Source organism: Anolis sagrei, chromosome 2 (genome assembly GCF_037176765.1).
Source record: "Anolis sagrei isolate rAnoSag1 chromosome 2, rAnoSag1.mat, whole genome shotgun sequence".
NCBI lineage: Eukaryota > Metazoa > Chordata > Lepidosauria > Squamata > Dactyloidae > Anolis > Anolis sagrei.
Window position 1 is genome coordinate 84,991,777 of NC_090022.1, and position 24,498 is coordinate 85,016,274.

The following is a 24,498-nucleotide window of genomic DNA, read 5'->3' on the forward strand; positions in this document are numbered from 1 at the left end:
ATTTTTTGAAGAAGTGGCCCTGTGAGAGAGCTAGTCTAGTGTATTGATATTAGTATTGGGTTACAAATCTGGAGACCAGGATTTAGATCCCCGATCAGCTATGGAAACCCATTCACTGTATGGGAAAATCACCCAACTCAGCCTCAGATGAAGGCAAAGTTAAATCCTCTCTGATAAAATCTTGCCAGGTTCCCCTTGGCCAGAAATGATATTATAGATATTCGATTGGATCCTTCCCTTTTAACATTCCAAAAAAGGTAAAGACATGGCTTTTTGAGCAAGCGTTGACAAATGCAGAGTAACTGACATAGGACAACTGAACCACAAGACAACAAGACCGGACAGCATTTTTAACAAGGAGACACTATGGATTTATATTCTATTGATTCTGTTTAGTTTTTTATTATATGTAATGTTTTAATTGTATTTATGATATGGTAAGCATTGAATTTTACCCTGTAAACCGACTTGAGTCGCCTGCGGGCTGAGAAAGGTGGTATACAAATATAGTAAATAAATAAATGACCTATTACACCATTAAGTGCGTGTTACCAAGTGGATTACTATCCCCAAAGACTCATGCTGAAATAAACCACTAAGTCCCAAAACTGCAGCTGTCTTTCCTTCGCATAACAAGCGTGTGATATGCACAGGTGCCTTATGACAACCCCATTAATTTCACGGGGGGTTCTAAGGTAAGGAATTCTCTCATCTGAAATGCTGCCTAAAGCCCTGGTATCCCTCCCAAATACTAACCAGGGCTAACCCTGGGTGCCAGGCCAGAAATTCTCAGGGTGGTCCGCGAGAAGGCCTTACTGGTACATTATTTAAACTGTTATGCTTATTCATATCATGATCTGATCACCATGCTCAATATATCCCATATGCATGGGGGTATTGGGATAATGATACAAAAGGTTTGCTAGGATAGATCCTGAGCCTCCCCCCCCCCAATTAAACTCACCCCCCCCCCCAATCAAAATCCTGGCTACAGACCTGCTGCGTGCACCTACACAACAGAGTTAATACAGTTTGGCATCAACTTCACTGCCTTGTCTCAATGTTTTGGAATCGTAAGAGTTGTAGTTTGGTGAGGCATCGGCAATCTATGGCAGAGAAGGCTAAGGACCTTGGAAACTCCAACTTCTATGATTCTGCAGCACTGAATAGTATCAAACTCATTCTACAGTGTAGATGCAACGTCTATTAACCTTCTAAGATCAGATGCGATCTGGTGCCTTTAGGAGATTTTAAACCCTAATAGCTGCACAACATTTCCTAAATATCACATGATATTCAAAGCCAAAACTAAAACTGACCACACTAGAGAATGAATGCACTTTAAATTCATGTTCTGCCTTCTGCAGAATTCATGAGTTCAAAGCCAGCCCGGACTGGAGTGGGTGTCCAGCCATTGTGTAGCCTGTTGTCGACCTTTGCAACCCGAAAGACAGTTGCATCTGTCAAGTAGGAAAATAAGGTACCACCTTGTGTGGGAGGCTAAATTAACTAATTTATGAGGCCATAAAGAAAAGACTCCGGGAAATGTGGAATGCGGAAGAACTTCATCGGTGTCGCTGGTGGACGATGAAAGCAGCAGCTCCCCTGGCGGCCAGAAAAAAGTTAAATAGCCTCTGTGTATTGTCTGTATTCATTGTCTGTCAAACTGGCATTGAATGTTTGCCATATATGTGTATATTGTAATCCGCCCTGAGTCCCTTGCGGGGTGAGAAGGGCGGAATATAAAAACTGTAAATAAATAAATAAATTTGTAGTTTAGTGGGGCTGTTAAAGCCTCCTCCCTAAACAACAAACCCGGGACCTCTGAGGAAGCTTGCCACAGATGCAGGCGAAACGTCAGGAGAGAATGCTTCTAGAACATGGCCAGACAGCCCGGAAAACCTACCACAACCCAAACCCCAGAATTCTGCAGGAGGCAGAAACCGGATTTTAAGTGGATTTTCTCTCTAGTGTGATGAAGTAGATGGGGAGATACTGAAAAGAGATGCTTTGTACACCAAAAGAAGCCCCAGTGAGTGTCTTCTGACGATTCATTCCTTTTCCCCCGCCCCCTTCCGTCCCGCCCGGCTGATGACGCCTCTTCGCCCCTCGAGGAGCATAGAGTACCAGGCGGAAGTGACTAGAGAGGCCACATGTCTCTTGGCCAGGGATCGTGGCTTCCGGGTGCGCTGACGGAAGTCACGTGGGCTGGGGGCGGCGAGAGAGGGAGCGAGGGAGCGGCGAAGGCTGGGCTGGTTCCGTCTCCCCAAGATGGCGTCGCTGCTTCAGTCCGAGCGGGTCTTGTACCTCGTCCGCGGCGAGAAGGAGATCCGCATGCCGCTCTCGCAGCTCTATTTCTGCCGCTACTGCAGCGAGCTCCGCTCCCTCGAGTGTGTCTCTCATGAGGTAAAGCGGCAGAGGCGGAGGAGAGGGAGGGAGGGAGCAGCTGGAGAGAGAGAGAGAGAGAGAGAGAGGCGGGACTATAAGTGCCCTATTGGGCGCTATGGCTGCCACTCGCTCTTCTCTGCCGTCCCATTGGCTAGCAGAATTCGGCTCCAAAGTCTTTCCCGATTGGCCCCTCTATGGGTGGCTCTCCAAGCTGGAGCCCCGATTGGATCACTTGTCTTTCAGCATGTGTGGTTTCTCTAGTCATTGGATAGGAGAGAGGGCTGTCATTGTGGGGGCGGAGGCCAGGCCTACCAGGGAGGGGTGGGCGCTGTCATCCTCACCTATTGATAATATAGTACCATCACTGTTCAAGGCGCTGCACAAGTAAAAGCACAATAAAACAGTTTCCTGTCCTCAGGTTTATTCTATCTACTAGCTTGGGGCTCCGGCGCGGCCCGGGTTATTTGAGAAAGGAATTGTGTATCAAGGTTGGTCTTTATCAGTTATTTATATGGCTCGCAGTGGTCTCAGGAAGTTAGTGAAGGTACTGAGAATCCCATCATTTGTGGTCCATCCTCCTACAAATTGCACCAGAATGGAGAGTGGGTCGTGGGGGCTCTGTGTGCCAAGTTTTGTTCTTGATCAAATATTGGATGAGGGTCACAGTGGTCTCAGAAAGTGAGTTTAGGTACTGCAAGTCCCATCATCCATAGTCTGTTCTTCCCCAAACCTCACCAGAATGTTGAGTTGGCCAAGGGGGCTCTCTGTGCCAAGTTGGGTCTTTCTTGGTATTTGGATGAGTGTTGCTGTGGTTTCAGGAAGTGAGTGAAGGTACTGGAAGTCCCATCATCCATCGTCCGTCCTCCTTCAAACAGCATTGGGATGTAGAATGGGTCATGGGAGCTGTGTGTGCCAAGTTTGGCCTTGATCGGACATTAGATGAGGGTTGCAGCAGTCTTGGGAAGGGAGTGGAGGTACTTGAAGTTCCATCATCCATGGTCTGTCCTCCTCCAAAGTGCACCAGGATGTAGAGTGGGTCATGGGGACTCTGTGTGCCAAGTTTGGTCTTGATCAGTCATTGGCGAGGGTCTCAGTGGTCTCAGATAGTGAGTGAAGTGACTGCAAGTCCCATCATCCATTGTCAAATTCTTCCAAACCGCACCAGGATGTAGAGTAGATCATGCGGGCTCTCTGTGTGAATTGTGGTCTTGATCCATCATTGTTGGCAGTTGTAATGATCTTAGGAAGGGAGTACAGGTATTGCAAGTCCCATCGTCCATAGTGCATCCTCCTCCAAACTGCACCAGAATGTAGAGTGTGTCATGGTGACTCAGCGTGCCAAGTTTGGTTTTTGTCGGTAATTGGATGAGTGTTGCAGTGGTCTCAGGAATTGAACAAAGGTACTGCAAGTCCCATAATCCATGGTCCATCCCTGGCCAAACCATACCAGGACGTAAAGTGGATCATGAGAGGTCTATGTGTCAAGTTTGGTCCTGATCAGTCATTGGATGAGGGCAACAGCGGTCTCAGAATGTGAGTGATGATACTGCAAGTCCCATCATCCATGGTTCATCCTCCTCCATACTGCAGTAGGATGTCGAGTGGGTCATGGGGGCTCTGTATGCCAGGTTTGGTCTGTATTGGTAATTTTCTGACCCAGCCCCTGGCCTTTTCCTTTCCTCTCTTTGTCATCTCGGAATCTTGGAATTGAGGCTGGCCAATCAGAGACCATATGCAAATTTCCTTCTCATGTCCCCGTTTCTGTCATGAACTCTTTTCTCCACCAGGGGCTCCTATTGAAGCTGGCCAATCAGAGACCATATGCAAATAGCACCACAGCGGCAGCCAATCAGAACGCTGGCACATACTCCTCCCGCCACATGTCCGCTGCATACAAACTTTGACTTTTATTATATGTATAGATAGATTTATTTATCTATCTATTTCCCTAACTTGTATCATGGGAATTTCATCTCACAGACGAGCATCCCTTATTCAAAATGTTTTGGACCTGAAGCATTTTGAATTGGTGATGGGGTACTGTTTCATTATCCAAGCATAGGCCAAAATGAGGTGCTAGACGGAGAAGGATAGTCCATTTTATAAAGCCTTTGACAATACATTTTATAAAGCCCTGAACGGTTCTGGCCCAGCTTACCTGTCTGAACATATCTCTTCCTATGAATCATCTAAGAATTTAAGATCGTCTGGGGAGGCCCTGCTCTCGGTCCCACCTTCTTCACAGATGTGACTGGCGGGGATGAGAAACAGGGCCTTCTCAGTTGTGGCCCCTCGGTTGTGGAACGCTCTTCCCAGAGATATTAGATCCGCCCCCTCCCTCTTGACTTTCTGGAAAAAAGTGAAAATGTGGCTATTTGAACAAGCCTTCGGAATCTAATGCAACAGTCAAAAACGGTATTAGATGAACGTGACAATGAGACTAACAATGAAGGCATTGGTTTTATATGTTTTATTGAATGTATTTTAAATTCTATTAATTGTATATTGCTAGGCATCAAATTGCTGCCTGGCTGTAAGCCGCCTTGAGTCACCTTTGAAAAAGACAAGATAGAAATATTGTAAATAAATAAATAAATAACAAATAATTTTACAGGGGATGGGGGTATGGTATGGTTGCTGATGACACGATAAATAAATAGGGGATGGGGGTAATGGTTTTATATTTTGAGATATTTGCATATGCATAATGAGATATCTTGGCGATGGACCCAAGTCTAAATATAACATTCATTTATGCTTCATATACACCTTATATACATAGCTGAAGTTAATCTTAGATACTGTTTCTAATAATTTGGTGTATGAAACAAAGTCGGTGTGTATTGAATCATCACAAAGCAAAGATGTCCCCATTTCAGCCAGGCTTGTGGTTAAATTTTGGATTTCTGGATAAGGGATGCGCAACCTGCATAATTTAGCATGGCTTGTATGTGTTAATCATGTTCAGACATGATTGGATTCTTCCCCAGTGCCCAGGGCTTTACAATTAGGTTCTTGTTACAGTGGTTTGAATTCACAGCTGTGGAGGTGGAAGTGGGTAGTGTCCCTTGTGTCAGTTGGTGTGTCCCAATACTGAGATCCTTAGGCGAGTGGGCTTTTCTTGACAAGAATTGGTTCAGAGAGGGTGTACATTGCCCTCTTGAGGCAGAGAGAACGTGGTTGGCCTAAGGGTCGCCTGGAGGGTTTCCATGACTAAGCGAAAATTAAACTGATTCTACATTGCCATATAATGCAGTTCAGTGCAGTTCAAACTTCATTACATGGCAGTGTAGAACCAGCCCCCATCTTCCAAAATATTTAGCCAACAATCAAACCACTGTATAGGAAAACCCCCTAATCCACTGATTCAGTATCCATGTTTCACTTACCTATGTTCTGTAATATTTCACCTTCCTCCAGGAAAGTGTTTTGTGATATGTCTCCAGTCCAAGTATAGGGTTTCCTATTTACCATCTTCCAGGTATCCACAGGAGGGTCATGAAACATATCCCCTGCAGATACCGGGGTTGTACTGTACTACATTAGCTCTTGGTTATTCGTATTGTACTGTTATAGTCTTGGATATCTAAGAAGGAAAATATACGTAACACGCAAAGACATAGAACACATCCCAGCCTGCCTTTTTGAATGAAAAATAAGCTCAAGAGGCTGTAGTCTGAGTGGGGAGTTCATTCATGTTGTTTGTGACGATGATGTCCACTGATGGATTTCTCATTCATATTTAGACTCCCAAGGCTGTTTCATTATCTAATAGGCTTTGAGATAATAGCTTTACATGGGTAACTTTGGATTAGTAGTTCTGCAAGTACGAGATCACTGCTTTTGTTGGACCTATTTCTAAGAAAAAGACTGCATCCCAAAGTTAACTTTTCATCTTTTTTCACATTGGGATCTTGTTCTACATATTTTTGTGTCATGTTCAGCTGTTTACTAAGCAATTACACTGTAATCCAGGAATTCTGGGAATGATGTATCCAGGGTTTGAAAATACAGCAAATTACTTCCTTAGGCATTTTCACCAATATGCAGGCAGTATGCATCTTGCTGACCCCATGGAATCGTTAATAACCGAACCACCAAAAACACTCCGTCAGCTGTTTTTTCTGTCACTGACAGTTTCCAGCTGAGAAGTCTCTCTCTCTCCCCCCATGCTCTTTTGCTCCATGTCAAACCCTTCTAGTCGAATTTAAGGCATTAGTTCTGGAAGAATGCTCTAAAATCTATTCTCAGACAGGCTGCCTCTTGAGCTCTAAAAGCCAGCATGTCTCTGAAGGGATGTTCTGTCAGCTACAAAGAGAGGACTCCATAATGCTTTGATTGTTGTTGCTGTTGACTCAGGAAAGAATCAGGAGCACAGTTAAACTGAATGGAAAGTGATAGATTGGGCTGGGGTGATAGATGCGCTAAATAAAACATGTGCATTTTAGAATTGTTTTACTTATGTAAAAATAGAATACATAAATTTAATGGAATTTAGTTGGCATAGTTGTGATAGATTTAATGTCTTAAATTAATTTAATCTAAATTGGCTACATGGGTTTTTTAAATTATTAGATTAATTTAAGTACATACACTGAATTAATTTAATTATGCAATGTATATTTATTATCGTAATATTTATATTTATTTCTAGCTGGCTTTCCTCCCAGTTTGTGACTAAAAGCAGCTTACAAAAAATTAAAAATTTATAGGATGCAAAAATTAAAACAAGACTAAGTAATGTTTTGTAAATAAAAAAAACCCAAACTTAAAACATGTATTGTTAGACATACAGATACCCCGGTAGCACAATTAGCAGGATTCAGCACATTGTTTAGGGAAGATGTGAATTAAACATACTTGATAAAAACTGATGTTTTTGTGAGCTTTCCAAAAACATTTCATATAGTGTTGCTTTTTTTTTTCTTCAGGCGAACACTGTCAGATCTGAGCTTAAATACTCAAAAAGTCCTAACCATCAGCTTTTTTTGACTGACTTTAACGACCTTGGCTATTGCATGTATTTATTTGCAACCTTGTGTGCAAATGTATATTCATGCATCTCATCTATATATGATATGTCTGTGCACACATACTTTATCAGATGAGCTCCCATCTATGTGTGGTGCAAAGCTGGAAAATGTTTTGCACACTTGGTTTTGATGAAGGAGCTGTGTATTTAGCTGTGTTCAAAGCACATAGTTGTGAAACAGATTATTTAGCTCTTATGATGACAATGTTGAAGATCAAGCTGATGGCAGTAGCATAACTGGTATGATTTTTGTTCATCAAGGAGATATTTTCCCAGTGTTTTGTGACACAAAATAGTGAACCTACATTTTTGAATGTATGTGAAACATTTTCAGCCACTAGCTTATTATCTTTCTCCCCCAGTATTTTGATTTGTAAGTTTAGTAGTAAACCTATAACATCTTCAAATTCTTGTTAGACTTTTGTAAATTGAATAATATAAGTGTTACCATAGGATGGATGGAGTCAGAATGAGGTTGAGAAGGAGTGGTTTGCCCAGGGCTGCATAATAACAGACATGGGAATTGAGCTGAAGATTTGCTGATTCACAAGCCAGTCCCATAGTTGTTATGGCCAGAACTCGACAGGGAAATCTTGTAATGATTTTTTTTCATGATCCGAATAAAGAGGTCAATATCTCTGCTGTAAACACCTGGGCACCCCAAAGTCTGCGTCAGAAGACTTGGAAGCCTTCCGGACCCCTATTCCAAATCATTTTAGATACACAATTTAGTTTTGTTAAATATGTCATTGGAGAAATAGAAGAATTTTATGCTGGTGGCAAAGAATGAACAAGTCTTTTTCAATTCTTTAGGTGGATTCTCACTATTGTCCTAGTTGCCTGGAAAACATGCCCTCAGCTGAAGCCAAGCTGAAGAAGAATAGGTGAATATACATGCTACTCTTGCAAATGTTTCTCCTCTTTTGATTTTGGACAAAGAGTTTCTAGAATTGTTTTGTGTTCTTACTAAAGTGCTGGGAGCCAAATAGATATGTGGATAAGTGTGAAGAACATTATTGGTTTGGCACATCCAGAAGGCACCCATAGAGATTTCTGGGAGTCGTTGGAATGTTCCAGCAAATGATGTCCCTACATATATGTATCTATATCAAAATTAGTTGGCTATCTTCCCTCTGATTCCCCTTTTCTCTGAAAACAAGGAAACGGTCATATGGGAGAGGCTATGCAGCTTTTATCTTGGGCTGAGATTGTGTGGATTTTGTCTTCTGTGTGGTCAGAATAGAATTCCAATCTACGCAACAACAACAAAAATGTTGTGAAGGCTTACGCCATTATGATTAATCAAAAGGATGCCAGTGAATATGTATAAAGTATTCCAAAATCTTTCTTTATCCCTGTATTCTATGTTTACTCTGACCAGATCAAAAAATCATTTGCAAAAGGGTTTTTGCCTTTTCAAGAAGGAAACCATCGCCAATCCTGTTATTGACTGTTTCTGTTAAGTATTTCCTTTTCTCTTGAATCCTTAGGATAGAATTGTTTAATAAAACCGTTAATGTCCTTTTCTGATTTATGAAATATAATATCAAGACAGTGGAGTTCTGGTTAAAGCCATTCATCATTTTATACTTGTTTCTTCCTATTCAGGTGTGCAAACTGTTTTGACTGCCCTTGCTGCATGCATACACTTTCTACCCGAGCAACAAGCATCCCTGCTCCACTCCCTGATGATCCAGCCAAGACTACAATGAAGAAAGCTTACTATCTGGCCTGTGGATTTTGCCGCTGGACTTCCAGAGATGTTGGCATGGCAGATAAATCAGTCGGTGAGTATTGCCATTTGTAAGACATTTGTGTGAAAGCCCTTCCCAAGCATGCTATCTTGAATCCTTCTTTCAGAATTTGAATGTCATGTTGATTAAATGCTAAAAAAAAAAAAAAAAAACAGATAAGAAAGGCTTGTGAGACTGTAATGAAGCTACACTTGTGATTGTGGTTGTTGTTTATCACTGAAAGAATTGAGAATGTGTGCCAAAGGGCCTATCTCAGACATGGGTCAACTTTTTTGCCTTGGGGCTGCATTGTGGGCCCAGCTGGGAGGGTTGGGTCAGGAGGGAGGGGGACCAGGCACACGTTGGGTGGGGCGGGCCTGAGAGGGGGAGGGGCCAGGAGAGGCCAGGACCAGGAGGGGCAATACAGGGCCTAGGTCTTCCTCAGGTTGTCCTCCCAGCATAAGGACGGGGCTGCTTGCCCTATCATTATGCCATATGCCGCTCCTCGAACTCTCCTCTTGGCATTATGCAGTGGTAGAGAGTGATCTGGAGGGCTTTCAACCACTGTGTGGCTTCTTCAAGCTGTCCTCCTGGCATAAAGACGCTTACACCATCCTTTGGCTGGGAGGAGGTCAAGACACACAGTGTCTGAGCACGCTCTGGAGGGCATTCAGCTACTATGTGCTTTCCTTTCCCATCTTTTTGTCATAAGGACGCACTGGACTGCAATGTCCTTCTGCCAAAAGGACAGGGAAATTGAGGATGGCCTGAGGTAAGCACCCAAGGAGCTGCATCCAGTCCCAGGGCCTTAATTTGCCTGGCCTATCTCATTTGCAGTCCTATTTCATCTCCACAAGATCTAATACTAGCCCACAGACCCCACTGTTTATTTTCAATGCAAGAAAAGTTCTGCTGTGTGATATCAACTGAAGTAGTCCAGCAGTTTGTAGTGTCTTCAAAGTTGTATTTTCATAGCAACTGGTATACACCGACTTACTCCCTCTGATGGTCATTTTGTGGTAGGGAATTGCAGTTCCCCTATACCCAGTATAAAGACATGTTTCGTTGTATCTGCTATGGATTTCTTACAATTCAGCTTTGGCATATGGCCCAGGATCTAATATTACAAGAAGGGAGAAAACCTCACTGTCTCTACCCTGATCCAAATAACCAGACTGGTTGTAACTGATCTTTGTGGGGGAATTGCGCTAGTCCCCTCATTATTTTTCTCCACATTTTCTGGCTCTTCCATAGCCTTTAAAAATAATCAGTGGTCACATTGTATATGGTATCCCAAATGCCGTAATGCTCTGGATTTCTCTAAAAGCTTTAGGATATTGATAGCCTTCTCTTTATTGCTTAAAATGGAAGTTAAATTTTCATAACTGGGTATTCATCAAACCCCTCATCTAGAATCCCATTCCTGGTCAGGCTCCTCCAATTCATATCCCACCAGAAAGGAAGGCAGCAGCTTCTTTTCTCAGAAGTTCTGGGACCGCATTGGGTGGAGGGGGGCTCATTAGAGCTTTTATTCTACAGCTCCTTACTAAATACTTCCTAGGGATTGTACTGTCCTCTGCTGTTGGGAGATAGCTATGCAGGGGAAAATACTAAATAGAGACAGTTTGGGTGAAAAGGCAAAAAAGTTGTTCAGGTCCCTCTTATTTTTCCCTCAGTAATGGATGGGTTTTTACATCTTGCTAAATCAGCAGAAGCCAAAAGTATCCCATACTTGGAATTCAAATACAGTATGATCTCTGTACCCACTGAACCGGTATCCCTAGCGTCATTTATCCGTGTCTGCCAAATTACTTGCTCTCTAGGCATTATCTAGATCCTACAGGCAATTTGGTGTTGTGATTGCACTGGTGGTCAACTGTAGAATTGTGCGGGAGGATCTAATACTTTAGACATTTTCTAGGCTTTCCAGCACAATTCTATGGTATGCTTCTACTGAAGAAATTTATTAAGTAGATGTCACTATTAACCATGGTTGCATGTATCCATGCAAAATCATGGAACATATCCTCTGCAGATTTGAGGCTTGTACTGTACAGATGTGACAGACATGTGCATTATTTTTCTCTGAAAAATACATGCTTTCGAGATATATGTGAGAAACAATTGTAATGTTTTCCATCCTGTAGTAATTTCCTCTTGCATTGGGAGTGTATGATCCCACCTGCTGATTCTTGCTGATACTTTCTTCAACCCAACTGAATTGGATTTTTTTCCTAGTTCAGCTCCAAAACTCAGATATGGCTGACAATAAGTGCAAGTATCAGGGAGCATGGGCATTTGTAGAGAAGAATCAGAATTGAGTTGTTCCTTCTTGTTTGCCAATCCTTTCCTAAAATACTTCCCTTTACCCCTACATTAATAATAAAGATATAGCTTTAGCAAACATGTTTACTGTTTTATTGTGCTATTATGTGAAAAAAATGAAACAGCCAGTAACTCTGAATATATTTTATTCTGTTTGAACAGCACATAACATGTGACTGGCTCCATTTAAATTGTTCTTGTTATTTGTATTACAGCCAGTGGAGGCTGGCAGGAGCCAGAGAATCCTCACACCCAAAAGGTAACTATAGAATAGGTTTGTCTTTAGTAGAAAATCTATGAGGAGATTGTATCATGGAAACCTGTTTTTTTAAACGTGCTGTGAAGTTCTCAGGTTGACTCCTTTAAAATAGAAATTACTTATTTATCAACTAATAAATAAAAGACTAGGCAAGTATGGAAGAGGAATATAAAAATTCTTGTTATAAAGACACATGCAGGAAGAATTGTATTTCTTAAATGAAGAATGGGAAAGGAAGATGTTCCTTTTGCCCCATAAAATAAGTGCCTGCTATAAAATAAATGTCTTGCTTTGTTTTTTAAGATGCATTCTCTCCTATGCAGATTAACAAACTGGTGGAGTATTATCAGCAGCTGGCTCAGAAGGAGAAGATGGAAAGGGATCGTAAAAAACTAGTTCGACGCCGACCCTACATGCCATTGGCTTTTTCCGTGAGTTGGGAAAATGGTGTATAATACCAGAGCTCACAGTGAAAACTTGGTTGCTAGATTGTCAGTTGCAGAAGTATACTTCTGATTCTAGTTGAAACTTCTAGAAAGGAAGATATCAGCGTGGAATTAAAAGGAACCATCTCACAGAAAACTTATCAGATCCATGATTTTCCACAAGCACGTTTTGGACACCTATGTTTAGAAATATTTCAGAATAATTTACAGTTTACTAAGAGATTGTCCACTAGACAGATTTATGCACTTGCATGTCTGAAACCCTACATTAATTTGTCATTTGTATGGAGAATTAGTTCATAGGCTCAGAATCTCAGCTAGACAGGCTGAACATAGGCTCAGAATCTCAGCTAGACAGGAAACAGAATAGGTTGACTGAGGGCTGCTAAGTATTTTCCGACCTAGGACACAATCAGCAGAAATATGACTGACGCATTAGTGTTTTAAAAGTGCTGATTCCCTCTTTTAATCCTGTGGCTGCCTCCTGCAGAATGTTAGGGTTTGCAGTTTAGGGAAGCTGAGGACCGTTTTGGCAGATAATTTTAAAGGCCCCTTTCTGAACCACGAGTCCCAGAATTTAGCAAAACGCAACCACATGATTGAAAGCTTTAAAATGATAAAGTGATATTATCTTGAGTGTTAAGGTCTCTTTCATTTTAATTTTAAGTGATGCAGCATGTCCGTGTCAAACAAAAGGCTGGATTTGGCTTAGCTTAACATTTCTGCTTGCTGCCTCTGAGAAAACTATATAACCTGCTTGCTCTGTGCATTTGCTTATGTCTTTATTGCTGCATTTTTCTTGTCTCCGTTGCTACCTGCTGCTAATTTGGGCGCTCTCCACAGCAACACACTATACATGTAGTGGTAAGTTCCTTCAGTTTCTGTTAGTGATAAATTTTTTGAACCTACATGCATTCCACAGGTATATTGATCTCTATAGGTAACTGCTGTTCAGTAGCAGGCCCTACAAGATGATTATGGCTATCTCAAACCATTTCAGATGGGCCATTGGCCTAGTTTCAAAATTGAGACAGCTTTAGTCACTCTGTGGAAAAAGGGCCGCGTAGAATATGTTCATCTGTTTTCTATGTCTACAACTCAACCTCTCTTTCAAATATTTATTTCTCTGTTGAAAAAAGTAGTATTTCATTCATTTGTCTCTGAAATAATGAATCATTCAAATATAATTTCCCATGCCATCAAGGCAAACTTTGCATCTTTTTTTTCAGACCACATATACTCTATTCTTTTTTGCTAAAAAGAGAAGCCATAAAACACATTCTTTCTCAGCATGTTAATTGCTATGTTCAAAACTAACTATACCAGCTATAACATGCAGCATTCCTTTTCTGCATTTTCAAAATGTTTGTTTCACTTGATTGACCAAATTCCCAAATTGATTTTGAGCAGAAAGAAACTTTCTCATTTTGCTTTTTCTTGCTTGCCCTTTTTCACCTTTCAAAATGTAAGGAGATGTGCAGGTTTATTTTCAGTTTATTTTCAGTTAATATTCTTCTTTTTGGTTGTATGTTTTCCCCCCCCCCCATAGGATAAGTATGGTCTTGGAACCAGATTGCAGCGCCAAAGACCTGGGGCTCCTATCACTGCCCTTACTGGACTTTCGTGAGTAATAAATTCCTCTTATGTGCATGGTTGGTCTACAATAATTGTGTCACTTAGAACAAGCTTGCAAATTACCATTCATATTCAGAAAAATGTAGTCCTTCAGAAGGAAAATCTGTCTTCTGAGTGAGTATTCAGGAGCAGTGTGTGGTGCTGGTATTTTTGCACTGTGTTTGAACCTTTCAACTTGTTTTGCAAACAGTAAAGCTGTCTTGCCTTGGGCTTTGCACCTGAGATGTTTTCATTATCTTGGCCAAGGAATAAGTAATCATTCTGTGGGGTTTCCCCTTTTCCTGCATGAGGCCTTTGTTATCTGAACCTGTTTTGTTCATCCTTCATATTGCATTTGGTTGCAATTTCTTAGGAAGGAACTGAAAAATGTTTTCTAAACATCGTTTATTCTTAGGTTCCTTGAGTGCATAGAGTAAGTCCCAGTGTGTTCAGTGGGGCGTATTTTTTAAAGAATGTGTTGGCTTGATCCATATAGTTCTACCTAAGACTTTCTTTTGTTTGTTTGAAAAACCATTTGTTTGAAAGCAAAATGGAAAATGAGGTGCAATGAGGGAACAAGGAGAGAGCAGATGGAATGTTTTCTTTGCCTTTCATTTCTTTACTCAAACTCTTCCACTGTAGGCAGATACCTCCAACACTCTCAATGAGGAATGCAATTTGTATATGCTACAGACACAACTTTTAAAAACCTTGAGTAATGTAAAGGTAGAAAATTCTGTATTAATTAATCCTGGCTGTGATAATTTTAAATTATCTTATTCTTTTAAAAAAAATTGTTGGATTTTTTTTTTGTGAGCTTTGGGTCCCACAATTGAGAGAGGCAGCATAGAAATGAAATAAATAAATACAATGGTCATACTAGTCAAAGAAAGCTAAGATATAGTTGGGATTATTTGAGCAGTTACATGTACATCTGACTTATAGTATGTTGCCAAACAAAGCAACACTATATGAAATACTTTACAATGTATGTATAAAGCCTGTCTTACCTAAACATTGTGTTGCATCCTGCTAGTTGTTGTGCTTGGCTGTATCTGTGTATTCAGTGATGCATGTTTTAATCTTTTGTAATCTTTTTTGTATTTGTATTGTTTTTACTTTTGTTTCTTGTGAATTTTAATGATGTGTTTTTGAACTTGTAAGCTGCTTTGAGTATCAAAATGGAAAAAAGGTGGGATAGAAATACACATTATGATAAGAATAAGGATAATGATGATACTTTAAGCAGAACATTGCTTCAGCCAAGCAGTTCTGTTTCATAAGATGATCTGAATATAAATATATTGGTTTCCAGATCTTCCACAAAGGCTTGCTTCAGTCAATGTTGTTATAGCTGTATCATTCCAAATCCTTCTAGAAAATTTGCTGCCTACATTGAGCCCTCATTTCCACTTCTGTTTCAGGCTGAAAGAAGGAGACGACCAGAAGGAGATAAAAATTGAACCTGCCCAAGCTGTGGAGGAAGTGGAACCTCTGCCTGAGGATTATTACACGAGACCAATTAATCTAACGGAAGGTAATTACACCGCTCTGCACTGGTGTTTTTCTCCATCAGTGGATAAATTCCAATAGTACTTACTGTGTGTTGTTGTTCAAAGCTGTTCATAAAGAACTTTCCCCCCTCCATTTTTCTACTGTGAACAGTGACAACCCTGCGGCAGCGTCTCTTACAGCCAGACTTTCAGCCTATCTGTGCTTCTCAGCTTTACCCTCGTCATAAACACCTGCTGATCAAACGCTCGCTGCGGTGCCGGGTATGTAGGCTGTGTGGAAAATGGTTTACATTTATTCTGTGTTGTTAGCCTGGAAATAGCTGAGAGATTTACTGTATTGTAAAACTTGGCATGATCCAGTGAAGTTGATTGGCGGGTGATTTGGGACAGACAAATGGAATTGATACTGAGAGAGCATGATATCTCAGTATCTTTGTTTATTATTTATTTATTTGGAGTATTTATACCCTACTCTTCCGTCAGAACATCTCCTCGGGTTCCCCCGGTGGTGCAGTGGGTTAAACCCCTGTGCCGGCAGGACTGAAGACCAACAGGTCACAGGTTCGAATCCGGGGAGAGGCAGATGAGCTCCCTCTATCAGCTCCAGCTCCTCATGCAGGGACATGAGAGAAGCCTCCCAGAAGGATGATAAAACATCTAAACATCCAGGTGTCCCCTGGGCAACGTCCTTGCAGACGGCCAATTCTCTCACAACAGAAGTGACTTGCAGTTTCTCAAGTCGCTCCTGACATGACAAAAAAAAAAATCTCCTCGGGTGACTTGCAAGTCATAATAATAATAATAATAATAATAATAATAATAATAATTTATTTATACCCCGCTACCATCTTCCCAAGGGACTCGGTGCGGCTTACATGATGCCAAGCCTACAACACATCAATAACAAAAGCAATAACAACAAGCAATGCAAAACAATTAAAATAAATCTCATAAACAAAAATCAATAAACATGAACAATAGCACAACAAACATTTATAAACCTATGGCTGGGCCAAATGTAATAATTAAAATTTAAAAAATAATGCTGGGCATGAACAGGTAAGATATGACTGGGCTAGAATATTCAGAGAGGGATGGGGTGTGCAGACAGTCCAAGTCATTGATTTGACAGTTCTCTGCCCTCAGGCTTACAGTCTCGATAAGACAGGAAAGTGGCAGGTTTAGTTCAGCATATGATGGCTGTCCTTTCCCTCAAAAGCCAGAGCAGTAGCATTTGTGAAACTGCCTCCCACAAGCTATATCTGTCTTCTGAGAGACAAGAACTATGGCGGTTCGAATAAGGAGTAAGGGCCTCTCACTAGTCACTGGGTCAAGAAGCCCTGGGCTTTGGCCTCACCGGACTTAGCTCTTTTTAGGTAAAATGAAGGCAGCCTTGCTGTAGTTGATTTTGTCACAACGAATTGTTAAAAGTCACTCAGTTATAGCATTTGTAGCTTTCACTGTATTGTTTATTTGTTTGTTTTTGGCTGCACTAATCTTTTGTTTTGATAAATGTATTTCTTTCCTAGAAATGCGAACACAATCTGAGTAAGCCAGAGTTCAATCCTACATCTATCAAATTCAAAATCCAGCTGGTGGCTGTGTAAGTACTCTGAAATGGACGAAAGCAAGAATACTATATTATATGTCAGAAAGAAGGGTTTTCATTTGCCTGTTTCCCAGCATGATATTATAACAGGCTTATAAAAAATTTGGTTTGAATGCCTGCTTGATTTTAAAATGTTGCCCAGAAATCCAATGAACATCTTGAACTAAGGGGTAGCATAACAGAAGGTGTCCTGTGTTTGTTTGGGAAATAGCTGGATTCCTTTATTGATTGATTAATTGACCTCTCAAAATGAACGTTCACCTGTTTTTCTCATTTTAGCAAAGCCTTAGAGCTTTCATGGCCTAATCTTAATGGTATGAAGATGTGATCACATTCAAACCTCAGATGGTTTTAGTTGTGGACTTTTCATTACTCACATTTTGTCCTTTCATTTCATCTAATTAAAAATCAGATATTTTGGTACATTCTTCAGCAGCATAGACATTGTAGTGACCTCCAGATAATTTGAACGGCAGCTCTTACCATTTTTTTTATCTCTGGTGTTTAGGGCTGTGGAGGTTGTAGTCCAAAAGATGCGGGATATTATGTTGCCAGCTCCATTCTACAGTATAATTTCCTCTTTTATAACATAAAGTGTACTAAATCTAAATCATTTACTCCTGCCACTTTTTGAAACATCTACAGCTTCAGAAATCCAGACTGTCTTGGAACCAAGATGTCTGTCTGTCTGTCCCTTTGTCAGTTGGTGAACAATCAGTAAAAATGATGTGAAAGTCAGAGCTAGAGAGGAACAGATCTATGTGCTGTTTTAATTTTTCTATTGTACTTGTAGAAACTACATCCCGGAAGTGAGAATCCTGTCCATTCCTAATCTACGCTACATGAAGGTTAGTTCCTATCAGCTTTAGTTAGGCCTCTTTTGGGGTGAAAATTAAAAGCTTTAAAGGCTGCGTGAGAGTGGTTTTTAAATGTTTCTTTTAAAAAATGAACTAGCCTCTCGGATACAATGTTTTGTTTTGTCTAAATGTTTCAGCTGAGTCATTGTACCAAATTTGAAACAAGGTTGTAGATGTAAATGAATGAACTGACTAAAAGATACCACCGGACCAAACCTGTTTAAGAGTAACTTTGTGTTCTGTGTACCTGTCTCTTCCACAGGAAAGTCAAGTCCTTCTTACCCTCACCAATCCAGTGGAAAATCTTACCCATGTGACATTGAAAGAATGTGAGGAAGGTGATCCAGATGACATTAATAGCACTGCAAAGGTATTGAACCTTTTTACTACTAGAGATTCTTGTGTGAAGATGATACTGTGTTAGAATTTACACAGACCCTATATGTCTGTGGAATGTTTTCTTGAAGACCTGGGATTTTATATTGTTGTTGCTTCAAAAGCATAAGCTCCAATGTGGAATGGGTATCACACATGTCATAGCATACCAGAGGTTTACTGTTTGTAGTAAGGTACTACACACAATAAACCCTTGTCATGTCCTTGTTGGCATTGTGGCAGTTGAACTATTTCGATCCTATTCTAAGCCCCTGCACTTTAGTTTGGCCCTCCTTTCGGTAACCTAGACACTTTTTCTCTAAGGGTATCCCCTCTAGCCCCTGTTCATTTGAATTTGCACTTTCCATCAGCTCCATCTAGGAATCATTGCACGCACTTGAGCCCGAACCCAGCTTTTATCTCAGCCATGAGATTGTTTTATTATGATATTTTGTGACTATGTTATGTTTTTATTTGATTGATTTTAATGTGTTCTGTTTTCATCTGTATCTTGGACTTGTCCCCTTGTAAGCCGCCCTGAGTCCCCTTGGGGACATGGTGGCAGGGTATAAAAATAAAGTTGTTGTTGTTGTTAACACTTGTCAACTGACATTCAAAGGGTTATGAAGATAGAAAAAGATAAGAGAATACATTGGGGAAGTGAATTTCCCTCTGTTATTAGTCTGCTTGCACAATTCCCATAGTTGTGGAGCAGGGAGTTGCATCATTATTTGATTTCCTTTGCTATATAACTCTTGGGAGTCCATCTTCCATCAGTTTCACATTGGGTGTTTGTGTGTGTGAGAGAGCTCACTTACCCAAGAGCCCTATATAGCAAGCTAAGAGGAAACAGATTACCCGGGGGGGGGGGGGGGAGTCAGCATGAGTAGAATTAGTCAATTTGGGGTCCAATGCAGGAAACTGGGCAGAAATGCTTCTCTCCTATATATTGGTTGCTGCATCATTTACCATGCATGCAGACATGCCTCAGTTAACAAAACTTCTGACAAAGAGGCTTTACCAAAGACCAGCATTTTTTTGTCTTCTGTCTAGCTGGAGGGTTTTGTTGTTTATTTTTTGCAGCATTCGTAGAGACTGTGAAGGAGGACTGGAGAAAATCTTTTGGTGTTGTGTTGCAGCTGCATGTCTACAGTAAATGTAATGAAATACGGCCTGGGAAAGACTGAGAGTCTCCTCTAGATAGTCTTACTGTAGCCGCCCATGGGTACCTATAACAGGCAAGATAAAACAGATGGCTCCAGAATCACTTACTAAGCATGTGTGAAGAGATGGATCTATCAGATGTGACCACCAAAAGGGATATCTTTGAAAGGGAAAGAGATAATTGAAAGAGAAAAAAAATTAGCTTGGGATGCATTTTGGAAGCTGCTTTCATCAAGTGGTGTATAGAACATTCAAACTGTTTCTGTTTTCTTATGCAAAGCTTTCATCACTCTGTTGTTTCATTTTGCATATGCATATTAGTTTTCAATAAAAGGTTTGCCAAAACATGTTGAATTGCTCTTTTTGTCAAACCTATACCTGTTCTTTTCATGTTATTTCTAACTTTGATATCAAAATTTCTGTTAAAGAAGTAACACTCAGGAATATATCTACTTCATTAATTGATGTATAATTGTAAAACTTGTTTTGTAGCAATAACATGTCAGTGTGTAGCATCAAACAGTTTTGGGGAGAACTGCAGCTCAAGAACAGAAATCCATAATAATAATGTTGTGCCTTGGTTCCCTGCCACAGCTGCATTTTTCTGGTGGTTGCTAGCAATCTTTTTCCTCTCATATGGCTGTATATTCACAGAACTGATTGGGAATAGGAAGTTATACTATAGTGATACATTGAATCTGCTTCCTTTTTTTAAGGTGGTGGTTCCTTCCAAGGAATTGATTTTGGCTGGTAAGGATGCAGCAGCAGAATATGATGAGCTGGCTGAACCTCAAGATTTTCAGGATGATCCTGAGTAAGTGTGGTCTTTCAGTTAATACTGCCATGAATAGGTAGAACTTGGTTTGAGGCAGTGAAATTCACAGATAGGTTAAGGCCAGACTAAAATAACTTCGTACAACACTCAGTTTGTAGAAGTCATTGTCATAGTGTAATGAGGGCCACAAATTTCCATGGCCTCAGAAGGCTGATTAATCAAAAACGTAGAAATAGATCTATTATTGTATTGCTGAAAGCTTTTACAGCCAGAATCACTGGGGTGTCATGTGGTTTTCAGGCTGTATGGCCATGCTCTAGCAGCATTTTCTCCTGATGTTTCACTTGCCTCTGTGGATAGCATCTTCAGAGGATGCTCTGAAGACGCCAGGCCACAGATGCAGGCAAAACATTCTTATTCTTGTTGTGTTTATTTATACCCCACTTTATATCTCCTGAAGGAGACTCAAAGCAGTTCACAATTAAAAGTATGACCACATAATTTAAAATATACAAATATGCAAACTTTAAAACAGAATGAAATCTAATGGTATTAAAATTCAGTTAAAATATATTGACAGCTGAAAATCATAGCACCTCCCCCCCCAACTTGCTCTAAAAACCTTCTTTAAAAGCCTGCCTGAATAAGAAGGTTTTAGCCTGCTGCCAGAAAGACAACAGGTAAGAGGCCATTCTAGCTTCCCTGGTAAGAAGGGAGTTCCAGAGTCAGGAGAAAATGCTGCTAGACCACGGCCATACACCCCGGAAACCACATACCAACCCAGATCTATTATTAGATCTAAATTTATTTGCTTTGGAAGGAGGTATAGTCTCATAATCTTAGCGTTGGCTAAAATCCGAGTTTTTTCTTTACAGAGAATCAGTCTGAAGCATGTCTTTTTGTCTTTAGTGGAATTTAGTCTGGCAAGGGTATAACAAAGTTTTTCATTATCTTTTTTCTGACTTTGCAGTGTCATAGCCTTCCGGAAGGCTAACAAAGTTGGGATATTCATCAAGGTCATTCCTCAAAAAGAGGAGGGGGAAGTCACTGTGAGTTTTAAGATGAAACACGAGTTCAAGAACCTTGCTGCCCCGATCCGTCCCATGGAGGAGAGTGATCAGAGTTGTGAAGTCATCTGGCTCACTCATCACGTGGAGCTCAGCCTGGGCCCTTTGCTTCCATAAGTTTTACCTGTAACTGGATCCTAAGTAATGGCCACACATGATACCACAACACTATTGTAAAAGAACACAACGTGATGTGATGCTGAAGGCACTGTTTCATAGAGGGTCCTTGGATGTGTGCTGGATGCACTCCCAACTTTCAGGCAAAAGATTCAGAGGTAGATTTAAAAGGAAAGAGCCACACTGTGGGTGATTGGTTCCTTCACTCTCCTCTGTGTTACATCTGCTTTCGTAAATTGGTGATTTTATCACTATGCCACATGTCTGATCGACATTACTGCACAATATTCACTGTGCACAAGTGTGGTCATTTTGTCTTACTCTTGCATCTGTACAAGGTTTCCTCTCTGGCTTTTTTGTATCAGTTTAGCAAAGCTGGTATTGAATAATGCCAAAATACCCTTGTCTGTGGAAGGTTTTATTCACAGTTATTCCAAGACTTAATGATATTCCAAAGCTGAGTGATATCAGCATCAGTAGCATGATACACTCTTGCTTCCACCTTCTACTGAACATATCACCTGTTCAAAATAGCACTCATAGCCTTTTATATGTATAACAAACAGTAATATTTCATGGGATATTTTCTTTTCCTATAATACTGACTAACAAAAGGTGGTTATGTAAAAGGCATTTGATTGCATTTTAGGATTCTTGAGTTTTGGGGGGCATAATATGCAAGGTTTAAAATGAAACAGGATATGTGGCAATTCATGTATGAAAGTGCTGCTGGAGTGGACTCACTGAAGCAAGGGTGCCACTGAAGCTTTGGGATAGGAATTGCTTGTTGGTGTTATTTCTTTAGGAATAGGATCGACCAAAGATATTGGAATATTTTGATGATTGAGATCCCTTTTCTTGTGTCTAACTTCGAAACTTAAGACCTCTTAAAAAGAATAGTTTCCAGATCCCACTGCATTTTTGCACTCAGTACTTAACACCTGATTTCCATATGATAATAAGTGAATGGCTTTCCTAAAGCTTTCCTAGTAGTAGCAGCCTTTGTAGAAACATATAGTTTTATATTTGTTAATTCCCATACTTTGGTTTTAAACATCCACCATTATCTTAAATTCGGTATTACTCCAAATTACTGACACAAACATATGTATAAATGTTTCAACTCAAGCTTCTCGGCTGTATTACTAGATTACTTTGAAGAAATGCAGTGAAACTCAGTGAGTGTTTTTTTCTTCCTGTATTTCTTGGGCTAAATAACAGGTGAATATATGCTTTGATATAGCCTGGGAGTAATATTAGGAGGCACACATTGCAATAGGACTACAGGAGAAAGAGAAATTCATATTTTCAGGTTGGATCAAAGTACCTAATATCTAGTCAGATAAGTTGTCCCTGTATAGTGCAAGTTGTTCAGAGGTCTGTTAGTCTTTGTTTGCATCATAGTGCTTGAATGAGGGTTGGATGAAGGTTGCACTTTTTCCAGTTTGTGCAATTGGTGTGAAAAAGAAAAAAAGCTTGACATTCACAGCCTTGCATAGATAATACACAGCGTAAAGCATGAGTTTAAAAAGTCTAGCCAGTGTTTATTAAATGTGTAGTGTTCAGTGTCTGCTGCCTTTAATTTATAAAATAACCACAACTAACCCCTGGTTTAACTTCTTCTAAGCTGTTTCTTGGCTGAAATGCTTTGGAAGTTCTTTTGATAAGAGTTCAGGTGTTGCACTGAAGTAATGTAAATAAAGCTTCTTAAAACCGTATAGGAAAGCTGGACATACTTCAGAATCTTTTCTCCTTTTAATGAAATAACTGTTAAGATGTATTCTACATACTTCTGCAGAAACATCTCTGGTTCCTCACAAGAGGACACTGGAAGCACTCTGCCTTTATGATATTAAAAGAATTACTTGTGTTGCCTTATTATTTAACTTAATGTAGTGGACTTGAAATAAAGAAGCAAACAATGCTGTTTTCTTCTGTGTGCACTTTTTTCTTTATAGCACCAATGCTTAAGGGAAATGCAGAGAATATCTTACATTATTATCTCAAGCATCGGTCTTGTTTGTTTAGCGCAATACCTGTATAACTTGTGAAACATTTCAAAGGCAGTAAAGTTGACTAAGACAAAACAGCAACAAAATCCAGTATAAATCTTGTGGTAATACCTCTACTGGGTCTACCAGAAGATGAAAAATATAGTAGCTTTTGAAGCTTTGCAAGCAGCTTCATCAAGCAAAAATGTTAAAGTAGCATGGGAGAAAGACTGACAGCTGTGATCGTGATGTCTACATTTTGGATGTTACAGAAAGTCTTAGTAGATAGAAAATGCACTTCCATGGGCACAAATTGAATGGGAATGAAAGTTTTAAAAGGGCAGTTTGTTTCTCCCATCTGTGGTTCAAGTAGGTTACCACTTTAACTGCCATGACACAGCTATTGAATGCTGGAGTTTGTAGTTTGGTGAAGCACCAGCACTTTCTGGTGGAAAAAGTTAAAGACCTTGCAGAGGTACAGTGCTCATGGTGCCATAGCATTTAGTCATGGCAGTTAGTATCAAACTGCATTCATTCTATAGTGTAGATGTGCCCTGACTTAATATAACTTTTCAGTTATTCACTGTGGGGAAATGCATTGGGCTCATGTTTAATCTTTGGTGATTTGTCAATACCAGACTGGTCCACTGTACTCCTAGATCCAGCTCTATAGAGTCCCAAGTGGACACTGTTTAGGGACACTGGGGACTGCTTAATTTGATTCACCAGCTGTGACCTTTCCTGGACAAGGACAACTGTGTCACTACAGTAGTTTATGCACTGGGAACCTACTAACTACATGTGTATGCGATGACAGCTTAGAAAATGCAGCTCAGGTAAAAATGCAACAGCTAGACTGCTGACTAGAACAGCTTGTAGAAACCATCTTTCAGATGAATTTCCCTGCCTTTCTATACATTTCCAGACACCATTCAAGGTGTGGCAATGACATTTAAACCTCTAATTTGCTTGGTACCACAGTATTTGAAATGTCATATATGCTTGCCCTGCAATTGAAATTTACTTCAGGAGCCCAGCTCTGTGTACTATATATTGGGGCGACACACTCTGAGGATGCAGGAGGACTTTTTCTGCCATGGATCTGAGTTTTTGGAATGCCATCTCCCATGGAGGGCTGATAGGCACATTTCATTCCAGTACCAAATTAAAACTGACATTTAAAAAAAAATTAAAAATGGGTCTCATGATTTTCATCCAAATCTGTACATATA

At 40.3% G+C, this 24,498-nt stretch overlaps 1 protein-coding gene across 2 annotated transcripts; it reads left to right on the forward strand.

Moving 5' to 3' along the window:
• Positions 1-2,197: 2,197 nt before the first annotated feature.
• DCTN4 (dynactin subunit 4) lies at positions 2,198-23,199 on the forward strand. 2 transcript variants are annotated; one of them, XM_060765456.2, is made up of 14 exons: positions 2,198-2,406; positions 8,234-8,304; positions 9,029-9,207; positions 11,694-11,737; positions 12,061-12,168; positions 13,027-13,047; positions 13,733-13,806; positions 15,222-15,334; positions 15,463-15,572; positions 16,841-16,914; positions 17,714-17,768; positions 18,040-18,147; positions 20,033-20,130; positions 21,062-23,199. In XM_060765456.2, exons 1-14 carry the CDS (start codon positions 2,272-2,274, stop codon positions 21,273-21,275), a joined length of 1,404 nt encoding a protein of 467 aa, XP_060621439.1. In that variant the 5' UTR covers positions 2,198-2,271; the 3' UTR covers positions 21,276-23,199. The 2 variants fall into 2 exon arrangements, with proteins under 2 accessions (XP_060621439.1, XP_060621440.1); XM_060765457.2 differs by lacking the exon at positions 13,027-13,047.
• Positions 23,200-24,498: the final 1,299 nt, after the last annotated feature.